Below are 14,218 nucleotides of genomic sequence, written 5' to 3'. Positions count from 1 at the left end.
AATTACCTGCCTGGGAAATGTGTTCTGGTGATAAGGTGGTGAGATTGTGTGAGTCGGAAAACACTGACCAACTTCCAGGCTTCCAGAACAACACAGGTTAAATCAAGTCTTTGTCTATCAGCAAATTGTGTTGTAGCAGAGTGAACCTCAGCCTTACATAAATATTCTACTGCAGGCTATTTATCACAATGATAAAAAAGCCAGTTACTAGCACTGGTATGTGATGGTTCTGATGAGTGTTGAAGAAGCAGGAGATCTGCATGTGCCTGTCCTCCTTTCCCGAGGTTTGTCCTCCTGATTTTGTGCTGTGCATTTTGACACGGACAACGGCCATTTTCAATGAAACAGTGGGTGGAGGGTGAGAGCAGCACTGCCCGGGCTTTCCTTTCCCTTCAATTTTATTTTCTTTGCTGAAAGCGAATGGCCTGAATAGATCGCCAGAAAGAAAAAAAAGGAAAGGGGTGTGCATGCAGATGCAAATTTTATAGGGCACCAATTAAAGAGAAATTTTATGAGGCTTTTTAAAAAAAAATAATGCTTCTTTTTTAGAACAATAATACTGTCAACACAGCAGACAATTAACCCAGGTCCCTCTCTCCAAAAGCTCAGTCAGGGGTCCCTTCAATCGATGGCTTAATTGCCTTGCACCCCGGTGATAATAGGATTGCACCTCCTTTGTGCCAGCCTGCCCCCACACTGGAGAAATGAGGTGCTACCTGTGTGCAGTATTGTGTCGGCCTTGTCCCGATCTCCGCTGTTAAGGCTGAATGAAATGGGACTGTGCAATCTATCCTGGTTTACAACAGGGTACTGAGCTCAGCCACGTGGCAGCTGGGAGCTCCATAGAGGCCCATATGTCTCAATACAGCCATTCAGGCCTGACAGGCATGGTGTAGCTTCAGTCTGCTGCCAACTCTCCTTAGCTAACAGGAAACAATCGGGCTGTTAACTAGACAATGACATGTGACCCTCATTAAATGTTTAACCAAAATCCGCTCCAGCCACCTCTGCGTCGAATTCTGCCATTCTTTAGCATCTGTTTTTTTTTTCCCCTGCAGTTGATCTTTTCAAAGCTGAAAATGTCAAAACACAATTAAAAATTCAGTTATTGCTCTAGAACATGATCCACCATGCTCTTCACAGAATGTGCTTGTTTGATTTGAGAAGTTGTGAGGCATGCTTTTGTTACAGTTATTAAGTTGTGTTTAGCCGCATGTTAAAATAAAAAATCGATGTTGGACTGAGGTGAGTTGATGTTAGACTGAGGACCATCACCTGCTTGGTGATATTTAATACGGACAAGTGCACGGCGTTGTGTGCAGGCAGCAAAACATGAACTGAGAAGAGAAAATTGGAGGCACTCTGCTTGAAGGGGCTACCTACAAAAAAAGCCTTATTGTATATATTTTGTTCTTATGTAGACACAGCACTTTCAGCTCCTTGACAATGTGGGGAGCAAGCACAAAATGTTAGGATGTATAGTGAAAAGTGTAGACTTTACATAAAGCTCTGTTAATGTTGTACAGTGCATCAGTAAGACCTTGTATAGTATATTGTGTACAATTTTGTTCATTATATACTTAAAAAATGGGGTGGCACTTTTTCACACAATGAGGTGTAGAAGACTGGAACAAGCTACCCTCCCACATTGTCACAGCTGACGCTCCTTTGCAAAAAAGGACTGGAGGAGATCAAAGTTTCTTCAAAATATATTGAATGGTTGTGGAGTTGTTTAAATGCAAATCCTTCATTTTGTCTGCTGTTGTACCATTCCCATGCAATCCTTTTATTCTACATTGTGAAGAAGACCCATAACCAGTAATCAGAAACCCTAATGTTTTAAAGGTGTGTTGCTATTGATCCATCAGAAATTGAACACATTAATACAGTATACTGTACATACAGTATTTATATATAATCTTCCTCATATGCACGGATATAGGATTTGGTATATCTAGAGTCTTAAAAATCTTGTTTATGGCATAAGCCAAATTCAGCATTTCCACTCAGACCTGATGCTGTACCAGCTGTGTATGACAATACTAAACATATAGGTGGCTGTGAAGTACAGTACACGTGAGACATTTGTGCCACGCAGATTAAATCCTGCCTGCGGCCCTGAGCCTTGAAAAAGTGTAAATCAATGCCTTCGAAAGGTTACCACGATTCAAACAGATTGACCAAATGATTCTACTTACCTTGGTGTATCTTATGTTGCACTGCAGGCGTTTTCTAGCTCTTCTTCTTCTCTTTTCAATATTGTATTGTTCTGACGGTGTGCACATGTGGGACAGGTGGGGGGGGGGCTTGTCCTCCCCCACAGAGAGTTACGACAGACCCCCCCCCGGCCGCAGTGGGAGGCATGGGGTTTTGACAGGGGGCTCGTCTGTCCTCGTCCCCCTCCCTCGCTGTGGCTCTATTGCAGTCCCACTTGTTAAGTGAGAGGGGGAAAGTGAATGGAGGGGTCACGCCCTCTGAATAGCAAGGTCGTCTGTGTGGGATTGCAAATCACAGCCGCCTCTGCCTCTCCGCCATCCCTCTGTGAGTCGTGAAATCAGGATTTCTCACATTTTTCCTAAGTGTGGCCAGCTTCAAAATACCGACACAAAACGAACAGCCCCCCGACTATATTTAAAAAGATCTATCATCACCCACTACTTATCCTTTCTACTCTAAAGTCTATAGTTCTATATATTTCTAGCTTTTCTCAGAGGATGTTTGTAAAACCTGGGGAATTTTGACAGTTCAATTGACCTACTATAACGTAAGGAATTAACGGAATTTGAGGGATGAAGAACTGTACATCCGTTCTTGGAAATAAGTTGATGGTGTGAACTGTGTAATCATATTAATGAGCTGGAAGGAATTAAGGACCGCACACCAACACTTACGCAATTTATAGCAGTAGAACTACACTGCCAACTCAAGCATATTTTCATTCAATGAAACATCCTTTAATTGTTCAACAAGGCCTGACCATGAAAGCACATATACCTCCAAAGGGCAGGGTAATTGCACTCTGTGAGTTCATTAAAGCTCTCCAATAACTTTAATCATGTGTTGCTAACTAATATTGCCCTGTCAATGGGGCTCTGGTACACAAAGCACACTTGCAGAAAAAGAGCTGGGGAGAAGGCCTGTGTTAATTATTACACAATGGACAGAAGTGACCACCAACACTAGCTGTTTGTCTTCGGTGACCCCGGGTCAACGGTGAGCGGCCAGAGATGAGCTCTGGACTACCGGAAAACAATGGACATCCCTGGACAGCGGCGCTCCTCACCGGGGTTTCTGCGGACATATGCCAGACCTGCGAGCTGGACCGGAGGCTGTGCTCACAGATGGGGGCGGCAGCCAACTGCACGTTGCCAGGGTGAGTGAAAACAACCATAGGTAACACTTCGGGACAATGGGGATGATGAAAGGGAACGAGGCGGTGAATGTGCGGAGAGGGATTAGTGTGCCGCTGGCCTGGCGGGCCGGGCATTGTACGAGCAGCAGGGGTGTGCAGATTGGGGAGACAAAACATTCTGCACGCACCACTGGACAGCCAACTGTTCGGAAGTGTGACCCGCACACTGCCACAGCGCTTCCCGAAGGGGCAGTACTGCCTGGCAGTGACGGGGGGCGGGGGGGTGGGGGTGCAAAAAATGTGACCAGACCTCAGACCCGACCGACACAACGAGAGGAGCAGAGCTCTCCAGCGAGTTTTCCCCTGGAGCACCCCCCCCTCCGAGCTGCTGTCAGCTTGAGCTCGCTGGCGTCCAGTCCAGTCCGGTCCGGTCCCCAGGAGGATGTCCACGGTGCCCGAAGAGCTCCAGAGACAACCTGGGAGCTCCTGCGCGGTCCTGAAGGAACCGCAGCCAGCGGCCTGTTTGTTCATGTTTCTCAAAAAGGCAACGTTTAAAACTGGACATGAAAACTCTTCATGTGAATGCTACTCACTTCATCAGGATTTGTACTCTGTATAGCCCATATATACTATATATTATTTATGTATGTACAGTACTTCGACCTTGAAGTCCACTTACATTTATGCCCATACAGTCTGTATATATCAGTTTATTATTAAGTCCGTTAGTCCATATACAGTATATCTGTAGTAAGACTGTATTGTCTATATATAAATATGAATTTATGCACTGAGACTGATACTGTGTTTGGGACTGGAAAATGCAATTAATATGAAACTGTAAAAGTGCCAATATATCCATTTAAGAATCATAGAGTTTGAATCAGGTTTAACTAATTGGTGCTTTATCTCAAATCTGCAAATGTGGAGTTTTGTCAGGGAAACATAATTAAGCCTGAGACTGATCGAAAAGAAAGAGAAGAGTCCTTATTATTGATGTATCGCATTCTGGTTTATTTTCCCCTGAATCCAGCCAGGTTGGACATGGAGTTAGGGGGCAGGAAAGGTGTCGCTGCAGTATTGGTTTACCATAGGAGAACTAGTAACACATTACATGAAAACAGAATCCCAACCACAAAGGTCTCTGACGATGTCTGCTATGCACCCATATAAAACTGTATCATTTCTGCAACCTTTCCTTCTGTTTAAGATACCCAAACGTCTTCTAATATTACCAAGAATATACAGAAAATAAGTGATTTGTATGAACCTCAGTTTATTTGCTAATAATGGGGTCATATTAGACCCAAAATCAGAACTGCACCAATCAAGAACCTCCTTGTGCAGACTTATGACAAGACAGCTCAACAGATTTCACTGGAAAGAAATGAAACAGGCCTGCTCGCCACTCACAGCCCTGCTGTACCTGTCTTATCAAACACCGTTTTAAACACAATTCTGAAAAAAGATATTAATCCTATAAATTCACTCCACACATGCTGATGTTTGTTGCCACGATTTAAGTGAGGCCAGGACTGGACAGGAGTGGACAATTCTTTCAGGGGCCTGGACAGCAAAACAGAGATTCTGACTGCTCAACCAGAGAGCTTGGACTGGCCAGATGTGACGCCAGAGTTTAGAGTTTAGTGAATGTGACCGTTAAAAGGGGCTTGGTGAGGTGTTCTGTGTGTGCAAGCCACTGGAAAGGGCTTTTTGCTTTGCTCCAAAAACCTGGTGTGTTTGTCTGAAGTGACTGTTTTTCCCATTGTGCCATCATGACCTCAGTCAGCCTCCTGGTACTTTAGGCATAATTTATGGTCAGGAAACACCACGGAATGGGCTTGTATATTGGCAACCTGCTGATTCGTCTTTTCAGGCTTCCAGAAGTAGGCTGTGCCTTTTAAACCTTTGCCTTCTAACTGATAATAAATTATTTTCTGTTGTGCAGGGAGCCATTTGAAGAACCCAGAGTAAGGACAGATCATTTTCCCTCTTGTAAACCAGGCTTAATGATTAAGAAACAGAAAACTACCGGGGAAAGTTTTTTTTAGGTGTTAAAGCTACTCATAAAATTCTTCTTTTATACCTGCTTCTAAAAAAAGTGAAACTGTTACAGGCTGAATAGATCAAAAAGGGTATTCAGACCTCTTCAGGAGACTTTTTGTGATGACCCAGATATAAAACGGAATAAAAAGCACCTTTAAAGCCTTTTGAATCCTTCTTACACTGAAATAAAAGAATGAGCCTTATGACAACAAGGCAAAGTTTGCTTTACATCTTTGCATTTTTATTGAGCCTCAATGGCAGCTAATCTAGTGTGATCTGCTGTTGCTACAAGCACATGTCCTGCCGCTCGCCCAGCACAAAAGATTCATTTTCTGGTCATCTGAGCTCTTTCAGAAGGAGTGAACCAGAGGAAAATGAACAGGGAGCTCGGAAAAAAAGGAGTCCTGGAGCAAGAGTGTCTGAGAGGACACAAAAGGGGAGTCTTGCAAAGCAGCAACCGGAGAAAACCTGAGGACTTTGGTAGGGGGCAAAGCGATTGAAGGGATAAAGTCTAGTATCAGTGCTGGGGAGCGCAGAGAGCGTGGGTTTGGGGGTGAGGGTGAAATCTGCTTCAAAGAGACCCCCAGATTTCACTCATTTCCCATCTCACTGTGTGGCCTGCAATCAGAACCTGAATGAATAAAGAATGGGAGAAACTTTCACACTCGGCGCTCCCAGCTGAGTGGGTTCAGGATGCTGCCTATCCAGTTTTGAAAGAGCACCCTCTTGTAAAATCCCTTGTATTTTGTGTGACGTGTTAAGAAGATTACGTATTGCCGATATGTGTGGGTGTTTGTGTTTAAAACAAGTATTTTGTGTCAGGCAGTGTAATTCCAGAGGGGTACAATGACAGAAAAGCACCCTGTCGTCAGCTCCACAGATGGGACTAATGATTAAACAGAACCGGAGTTCTTAATCACAGCATGATTAAAAGTGAAAAAGCACGCTATACAAAGGCATGAAATGGTTGAAAGCCCAGTTTCACTTTGGCTTTCACAAAGGCATCACATTGCTCCCCCAGAAAGATGCGCCGTTTAATTTCTGAGTGAACGAGAAGCACAGGTGAGGGCTCGGTGGGGTCTGGGGAAACCCCAGAACTATCGGTTTTTGCTTTTTGCTTCGTTACGGGCAGATTGTAGATCAAAACAAAACCGGTCCAAGAAATGGACGACGACCCAAACTTCACGTTTGATGACATGTTGGTTTTTTTCATTTCAAGAAGTTCGAGGAAAGACGGCATTTGCCAGCGTTGCCTGAGTTTGGGGTTTCTGCCTGATGATGTGAAAGCCCACATGTTATAAATAGGCATCCTGACTGTCGCCGAGACTGCTTTCACCACCCGGTTTAAATGATAGAGGCACAATGAGTGATCAAGCTTTTAGAGCCCCGCTTGGCTATTTTCTCTTTATCCCCAGACATAATGACACGCCAAAGGGGAGCAAGGTCCTTTCCTGGCCTGCTTGGTTATTTGATGCCATGATGAAGGGCTGTTCCAGGATTAATCCTGGACAAGTACCCTCTTGACAGTAAGAGCCCTCACACGTGAGAGCCTCCATCCGCATCCCAGAACACACGTTCCCACCACCCAGAAAAAAAGGGTTCCAGCCAGCAACCCCGTCTGGAAGCAGATCCCTGGTCTAGAATGAAATCGATCTTGTTTTTTTGTTTTGTTTTGTTTTTAGATAACAAATTCCAAATTTGTTTCCAAATAGGCGATATTCGGCAGTCAATTGTCTAAGCGAAGGCTCTGGAACCGGTCAGCCAGCTGTGATGTCTGGTGCTCTCCCTCTGATACTCCTGTACTTCCCTGGAGGACGAGATGGAGTCGGCGGACGGCAGCACCCAAAGCGTCGTCACGCAAGGAGGGGCTGTGGAGGGGCGAGCTGGGGAGGTCCCAGCCAGGCCTGTCCAATCAACAGTGAGATCCAGGCCAGGGGACAGAAGTGGCGTTCAAGAGGAAGTGTGTTTAACACTGATAACCGGGGGCACTTCTGCATTGAAATGGTGGCGGAAGCTGAGAACGAGTTACCCCACCGTGTTGTGGAGAAACAGGTGCCGGCGTCCTTCAGGAAATGACTGGAGGCCAACTCTGGGATCAATTCACCGCGAGCAACCAAATAAGACAAACTGTCCGAATGGGCAGATTCAGATGTGCTCATGGTCGATCTGTAGCGGGAAAGAAAGAGAACCTCAACACTGCGGAGCAGTTTAATCCAGTTTAGGTTTCACCAGCTGCCAGTGAAAATCGGAACAGTGCAGCAGGAAAAATGTTTATTTAACGCTGCCCCCTTTTTTTCCATCAATGTCATTTTGTTGGCGTTTCAAACTGTTGTTTGAGAGCAAATTCCCAGCTAAATATATAGTAAGGTGTTAGGTAGTACGGTTAGGTGACAGGTCAGGTGACAGGTGACCTGATCATCGCTGTTTCACTGGTACTCGTTCCTACGAGTACAAGTACAGGTACGAGCGGGGGCTTCACAGAGCCTCATCCTCATGGCCAGGCTGCTTATCCCTCTTACCCAAGCAGAGTAAATCCAGTCCTGTACCTCTGCTCTTCTCACGGAAGGGTTGATCTGAAGCTGTTTAACTCCAAACAAATGACCAAACAGAGAATATTCAGAACCTGGTGCTGGCTTATGATACAAGAACCTGCAACTTGCAATGATCTGAAATGGTTCAGTCTGCCGTGAATAAGAAAGGTTTCTTGCCCTCAGCACTGACACTGGGTGCTCAAAGCTCACAGCTTCTAGCTGAGGGAGTGAAGCAGGGTGGCTGGGAACCAAAGCTGTCTAGATTAGCTGGGAATCCTTACTACTGCTGCTATGTGCCCTTCAGCCCCTTTCTGCATATGGATTTTTCCAGCACGTCCTTGGCTCTCTCTTCAGGAAATTCCTGAAAAGAATGTGGAGGCTCCATCACTTCAGGATTTAATTTTCCACTCAGGATTGTATCAATCCTCTCAACTTCCTTGTCTGATATAGAGAAGGAAAAGAAAAGTCTGGTCTCAGGACTTCCACCGAACTGATGACGTTAATGTTGGACTAGTTCTTTAGGGATGCTATTACTGACAATCTACAGCATATTGTTCATTCTTAATATATAAGATACAACTGCAAACTTTGAACTCCCCCAGTTGGCAGAACAAAAGGCGGACTTCACTCCATTTGTGGACAGACATGATGCTTCATATTTCATGTTTAGTTTACTTGTGGGTTGCTTCGTATGATGTATTTGATTATCAAGGTAATTCTGAGATAATAAGAAAGGGCACAGGTTTTTTTTGTGTGTGTGGGGGGGGGGGTGATGTGAACAGTGTTTTCGGACAGACAGCAGAATGTCTCAGAGATCCCCCAGTGAGCTGTCCACTCTTCGGTGAAATTCCACAGTTAACTGCTCATCTAAGGGGATCTACCAAACAATAATCATAAAAAAGGTTGACAGAGTTCATGCTGAACGTACGCAGCATATGCACACAGAAGCCTGAGTCATCTGTGTCACTGATCAGAGACTGTGTGCTCATTATTGGAATGTTGCTTTCCAGTAATGTCAATTCACTGGAAGCCAGATGCAGCTCATCTGACTGCAGGGCCAGTCGTCACGGAGATGTGGCTAATGGCGATCTTCATCACGGCTTCTCTATAAAATCGCCTCTCTGTAAAAAAAAATAAATATCTGAGAAAGTTCACAGCTCCTGAGATCTTTGATTCAAATTGTCCTTATCAAGAGTAAGGAGCGTCCTCGATCGCAGAGGTTATTAACTCTTTGAAAAACCAGGCTAAAATTCGGTGAAGTGAGCAGAAAGGATTACTGGAGAAAGATTTTGCAGATTAGTTTGTACAGTGTATTGCGACCTTTGTATTTTAGTTTTTCATAGCACATTTACTCCAATATCACATATGAAACTGAGCTTGACAGACTTCTAAAAGACTGACCTAGAATCACCTCAACTTTCAAACACTGTCGTGTAGCAGTACCTGTTCACCACAGTCTCCAGAAATACTTTGCCTTTTTCCTGCATAAGTAATCAAGTTAATCCCTCATGAAAGGCACATTGTTCTGTGTATCTTCACCAACTTTTGAAAGCCTTATTTTTTTTGTAGAGACCGAGTAATTATGGGTCACTGCGACTGTAATGGCTTATGAAAAAAGTATTTGCAGAAATATCCTAAACGAATATTGCTTTTCCTCTTTAAAATTAGACATTCCCCCTAGGAAACTTGCACTGCAGATTTCCATTTAAAATATCCAACGCATTTTAAGGTATTGTAAACCTGCGCATGACAATGGTGTTTGACATCGGAGCTTAGCCTTAGTCCCCTGTTCGCTAGTGTCAGTGCACTATGATAGAGTGAGCAATAGTGATGTTAATGAGTGCAGGAAGGGCTGAAGAGATTCCAGTACTGTAAATCAATACCCACACTAGTGGTTGGCTTAAAATGTTAACCAGCTTAATTTAAGAGGTTTACGACAGAATGGGGGCAGGAGAGCAACAATGTCAGGCCTAGACAGTAGATGTTCCCAGGTACTGTGTCTTCTCAAGTCTGCTCATAGTGCCATGAGATCTCATTGAGTGAGCATGGTTACATCCACAGCCTGTTTATGGTTCAGCTGTATAGAAGTTCCTTTCATCCGTTAACCATGGCAATCTGCCCATTAAGCCCCCGCTCGTTAAAGTGTTCAAACCAAACCGCAGCTTATCACGTTTGTAGGTCCACGCATTGACAATGCCGCATGGATTTAAGAACCTAAGAAAAGTCACAAATGAGAGGAAGGCCGCTCAGAGCCTTTTAGCCTGTTTGGATGCTGGAGGGCTTTCATCCAGCCGTTCGGCTTCAACAACATGGCTTGTTCCATACGCCAGTCAACCCTTTGCGTAACAGGAAGACCGAATTTCTTATTCCTTAGCATCCCAACACCACATTTCCCTCTGTTTCGGTCCCCACACTTAATTTCCTGCGCTTCCTTCAGTCAGACTTGTGTGTCCAGTGAAGAAGCAGTAAAAGCTGTCTTGATAATTGAATTTATACTTTAGTGTGAGATTGTGCATTTAGGTTGGATCCTTGTCATTCTTATGGTGTTGTTTTTATTTTTCAATGCCAGATTCACAGACAGGCAGCTACGCTATGCAGTGAAGTTAGGGCTGGGCTCTGCACACGTGGAAATGCATCGTTGATTTGGAATGGCTGGGCAGACAGGTAGTACAAAATGAGACAACCTACAGGACCTACCTGAAAGAGATCCCCATTCTCAAAAGTCAGGACCATACACTACGGTTCACTGGCACATGGCAGGGAAAATGATCTCCCACTAACGTTCTTGTTTTTGTACAAGATTGCCCATGGAATAAATCGTTCGTGTTAGTATTGCACACTCTTGCAAATATTTTGTTTTCTGTGCCCCTTTTGTCCGAGTTCACTGCTTAACAATCAGATTACTTAATTTGAGCACTCAAAATGTATGTGAAGACAATGAACCCGTTTCATATACACAATTCCACGCAGAACTAACAGTGCCACAAAAAAAAGAGAAAGGATTAAAGGACCAAATAAAAGGCTTAGCGAAGTATGTTACAGTCGTTAGAACAATATCTCTTAGACCACATGTGCATCTTCAAGCCTCGCGCTTCTGCGGACAAGGGTGCAATTTGGTGCTTGAGGAGTTAATGTGGGCTGAGGGGGATTAAGTGTTTGAGAAGTTAAACGGACCAGTGAGTGTACGCCCCCTCTGTGATTGGATGTCATCCTAGCAACCTCATTATGCAGCTCATTGTTCCTTTGTGACAGCGACCCTATAAATCAGCCACATCCAAACAGGATCACCAGCGGGCTCTGCCAGACTGCTGGAGGTGCTCTGTGCTGCTAGCTAGAGAACCAGGCTATTTCTACACCTATACGAGCCAGCTTTCAGAAAAACCATTGCGTTCCTCAGGTGCATACGGAAGAGCTTCAAAGTTCATTCGTTTAAGTACTGTTTTTCCAGCTTGAGCTAGAGAGGCTCCTCCTTTGATTTTCTTATCCGTTTTTGGGGGGGTTTCGCGTTCAGAAGCGGATATGGATTCGGACGCCGGATCCGCCTCGAGCCGGTCCTCTTCCCCGGAGTTTGTGGAGGATGCCGGGGCCTTCTTCTCCAACCGGATGTTCCGGGCCTACTGCCGGGACCAGGAGCAGGAGCCGGAGCCAGAGCAGGAGCAGGAGCAGCTGCGCACCAGCCTGCTGCCCAAAGAGGGGAGCAGCGGGGCAGGCGCGGGGGCCGGGGGTGGCGGCGGCCGGGCCAAGCCCAAGAGGGAGCTGACGGAGGATGACCTGCAGGGCCTGCGGCTGAAGGTGAACAGCCGGGAGCGGAAGAGGATGCACGATCTGAACCAGGCCATGGATGGGCTGCGGGAGGTGATGCCCTACGCCCAGGGGCCCTCGGTCCGGAAGCTCTCCAAGATCTCCACCCTGCTCCTGGCCAGGAACTACATCCTCATGCTGTCCAGCTCCCTGGAGGAGATGAAGAAGCTGGTGAGCGACGTCTACGGTGGGAGCCACCCTAGCCATGTGCCCCGCTGTAGCCCGGTGGGGTCCTCCCCTGCCCAGCTGCCCTTACACCCCCTGGCCCAGTCCCTCCACTCCCTTGTGGGCACCACGTCCACCGCCACCCACTCCTCTCCTTCTGCAGGCTACCTGGGGTTCAGGCCTCCCCTGCAGACTCTGCTGAAGGAGCTCAGCAGCCCCTCCAATCTCGGGGTCTCCTACAGGCACCTCACCGGCATGCCCTGTCCTTGTTCGCTGTGCCAGCCTCTGCCAGCCTCCACGGCAAGTTTACCCAGTTGTCTATGAGCAAGTGAGGCAGGACTGTGCTGGGAACTGAGCTCTAACTTTCAGGATTTCTGGGGAAGCTTCCCGCCTCTTTGTTGCTACAACAGGCTGCGATCTGGATAGCTGACTTTTGTGTTCTCTTCAATGATTGGGCCAGCTTTCAAAACGAAAGGGACTGTATCTCCTTCATTGTGGTATCTTGTAGATTTCTGTAAAGTTTGTAGAAGAAGAGAAGACTATTCTTGTTTTGTTTAATTAAAGATTGTTTTTGTGTAAGCTGCTATTTTTATACATAATAACTTTTGTTAAGTGTACATTTTTCTAAGCAGAGTCTAGTTTATTACTGGCCATATGTCTAGCACGTCTTTATTTTGTTCTCTGCCTTTCTTGAAGGCCTGGGATTCTTTTTGACTGTAAAACAGCTAGATGACAAGACAGCTGCTACCCCTTAAATTGTCTTGCTGGGCTGAAAGAAAACAACTTGTTAAAAATGGTGGAGAAAGCGTGTTTGTACAAATTGTGTTTTTCCCCGAATAAAGTTTTAAGAAACTTGTTAGATCTGATTTTATCCTTTCATTTTTTTATAACAATTGATTAAATTAATTCCCTGGTAGCACCAGTTTTAAAATATTATAAGAATGTAGTCCACAACCATATTTCTTTATGGCTAAGGGCTTTTATACACACAGTAGTTGTCTGTTTTTCAGATTTTACGTGGTATATTGTGTTTTAGGTTTTTTTGTCATGTTCTGAACATGATTCTGAAAGTGATTGTCATGATTTGTCATGATGAACTGTCCTTCAATATCCAAAATGTGACAGTTTCAAATATATAAGAGAGTGTTGTAATGGGAATCATGTACATTTTGGGGGATTAGAAATACTCTTTATTGCCTTTTTCCCAATATATCATTCTTTGAAACCTTGTCACAGAGATTTAGTTTAACTGTTACGTGCTGAGTATTGCATTGAAGGTAAAGAGTGATCCATATTTCCAAGAAGAAGGTTGTTTTTTCATATGCGATGTTCTAATCATTCTTTTACTGTAACAAGCACTCACTCTTGGTGCAATAACTTTCTTTGGCAAAACTATGAATGAACTCATTACAGAACGGAACCCATTTCACCAGGAGACGTATAAGTGAAAACTGCGATGGTTCACATTCCACCTAGGCACAAAAACTTTCACAACTGCTAGTCGTTTGCTTTCTGTGGTCTCTACTTGAGGGGCGGACGGTGATATTTTTCTCGGAGGATTCATGGGGTGAAGACCCTAGGAATAAACTAAAGAGACAGTTCGTGTTTCTCAGTTGCTAACCAGCTGTAAAGAATACAGCAGTGCTGCCATTGTTGCAGCAATAGAATGTGACTAGCACTGTGACAGCTATAAATCATGAGTTCTAAGGACTTATTTGACCATGTTGATGAAAAGCAAACATGACCATTTTGTCAGCAATTCATGACACAGTCCTATGTTTATTTGCTTTACTTTTGATTTAGCTTTGTATTAACTGGATTGTGAAAAATGATTGCCTTAACGTATAATACATTCTTTAGGGTACTGCCATAATATAACTTAATTCTTATAATTATCATGACATAATAAGTATTATTTATGTTAATAAATAACATGCATGAGTCACGCACTTGTAAATATAGTGACTGCAGTAGAGTCACAGCAAACTACACTAAACAAGGGTTTCATTTATCTGTAGCAAAGTTACACATCATTTTAGATGCTTTCTTGGGTCATGCTTGAAATTTCATGAGTTCAATGACTCTTCAAAGCTTTTTTGTCCTCAGCACCTGAAGAAAATGAATAAACTCGACATGTTGATTTCACAGCGTATTAGTAAGACCTGATTATTATTACAAATGTCATTATTCTTCCTCCCTCGTCCTTCCCTTTTATTTTCAGTTGGAAATAACCTTCCTAATGCATCTTCCTTAAACTGAGTTTTTTTTCCCCCTAAGTTAAAACAATAGGGTTAGTTTTTCAACCTCTGCTATTCACAAACAA

At 44.4% G+C, this 14,218-nt stretch overlaps 1 protein-coding gene across 1 annotated transcript; it reads left to right on the top strand.

The window, feature by feature from the left end:
- The first annotated feature begins 3,252 nt into the window (after nt 1-3,252).
- olig4 (oligodendrocyte transcription factor 4) lies at nt 3,253-12,219 on the top strand. Its single transcript, XM_088933077.1, has 2 exons — nt 3,253-3,373; nt 11,441-12,219. The coding sequence occupies exons 1-2, from the start codon at nt 3,253-3,255 to the stop codon at nt 12,217-12,219; spliced, it is 900 nt and encodes a 299-aa protein (XP_088789203.1).
- Nucleotides 12,220-14,218: the final 1,999 nt, after the last annotated feature.

Source organism: Atractosteus spatula, chromosome 14 (genome assembly GCF_055471065.1).
Source record: "Atractosteus spatula isolate fAtrSpa1 chromosome 14, fAtrSpa1.hap1, whole genome shotgun sequence".
NCBI lineage: Eukaryota > Metazoa > Chordata > Actinopteri > Semionotiformes > Lepisosteidae > Atractosteus > Atractosteus spatula.
This window is presented reverse-complemented; position numbering and strand designations above follow the sequence as displayed.

Excerpts from the sequence above, each read along its gene's own strand:
- olig4 (XM_088933077.1), top strand. The coding sequence starts at position 3,253 with ATGGACATCCCTGGACAGCGGCGCTCCTCACCGGGGTTTCTGCGGACA. Across the intron at positions 3,374-11,440 it reads GCCAACTGCACGTTGCCAGG|AAGCGGATATGGATTCGGAC; the intron begins GTGAGTGAAAAC and ends TTTCGCGTTCAG.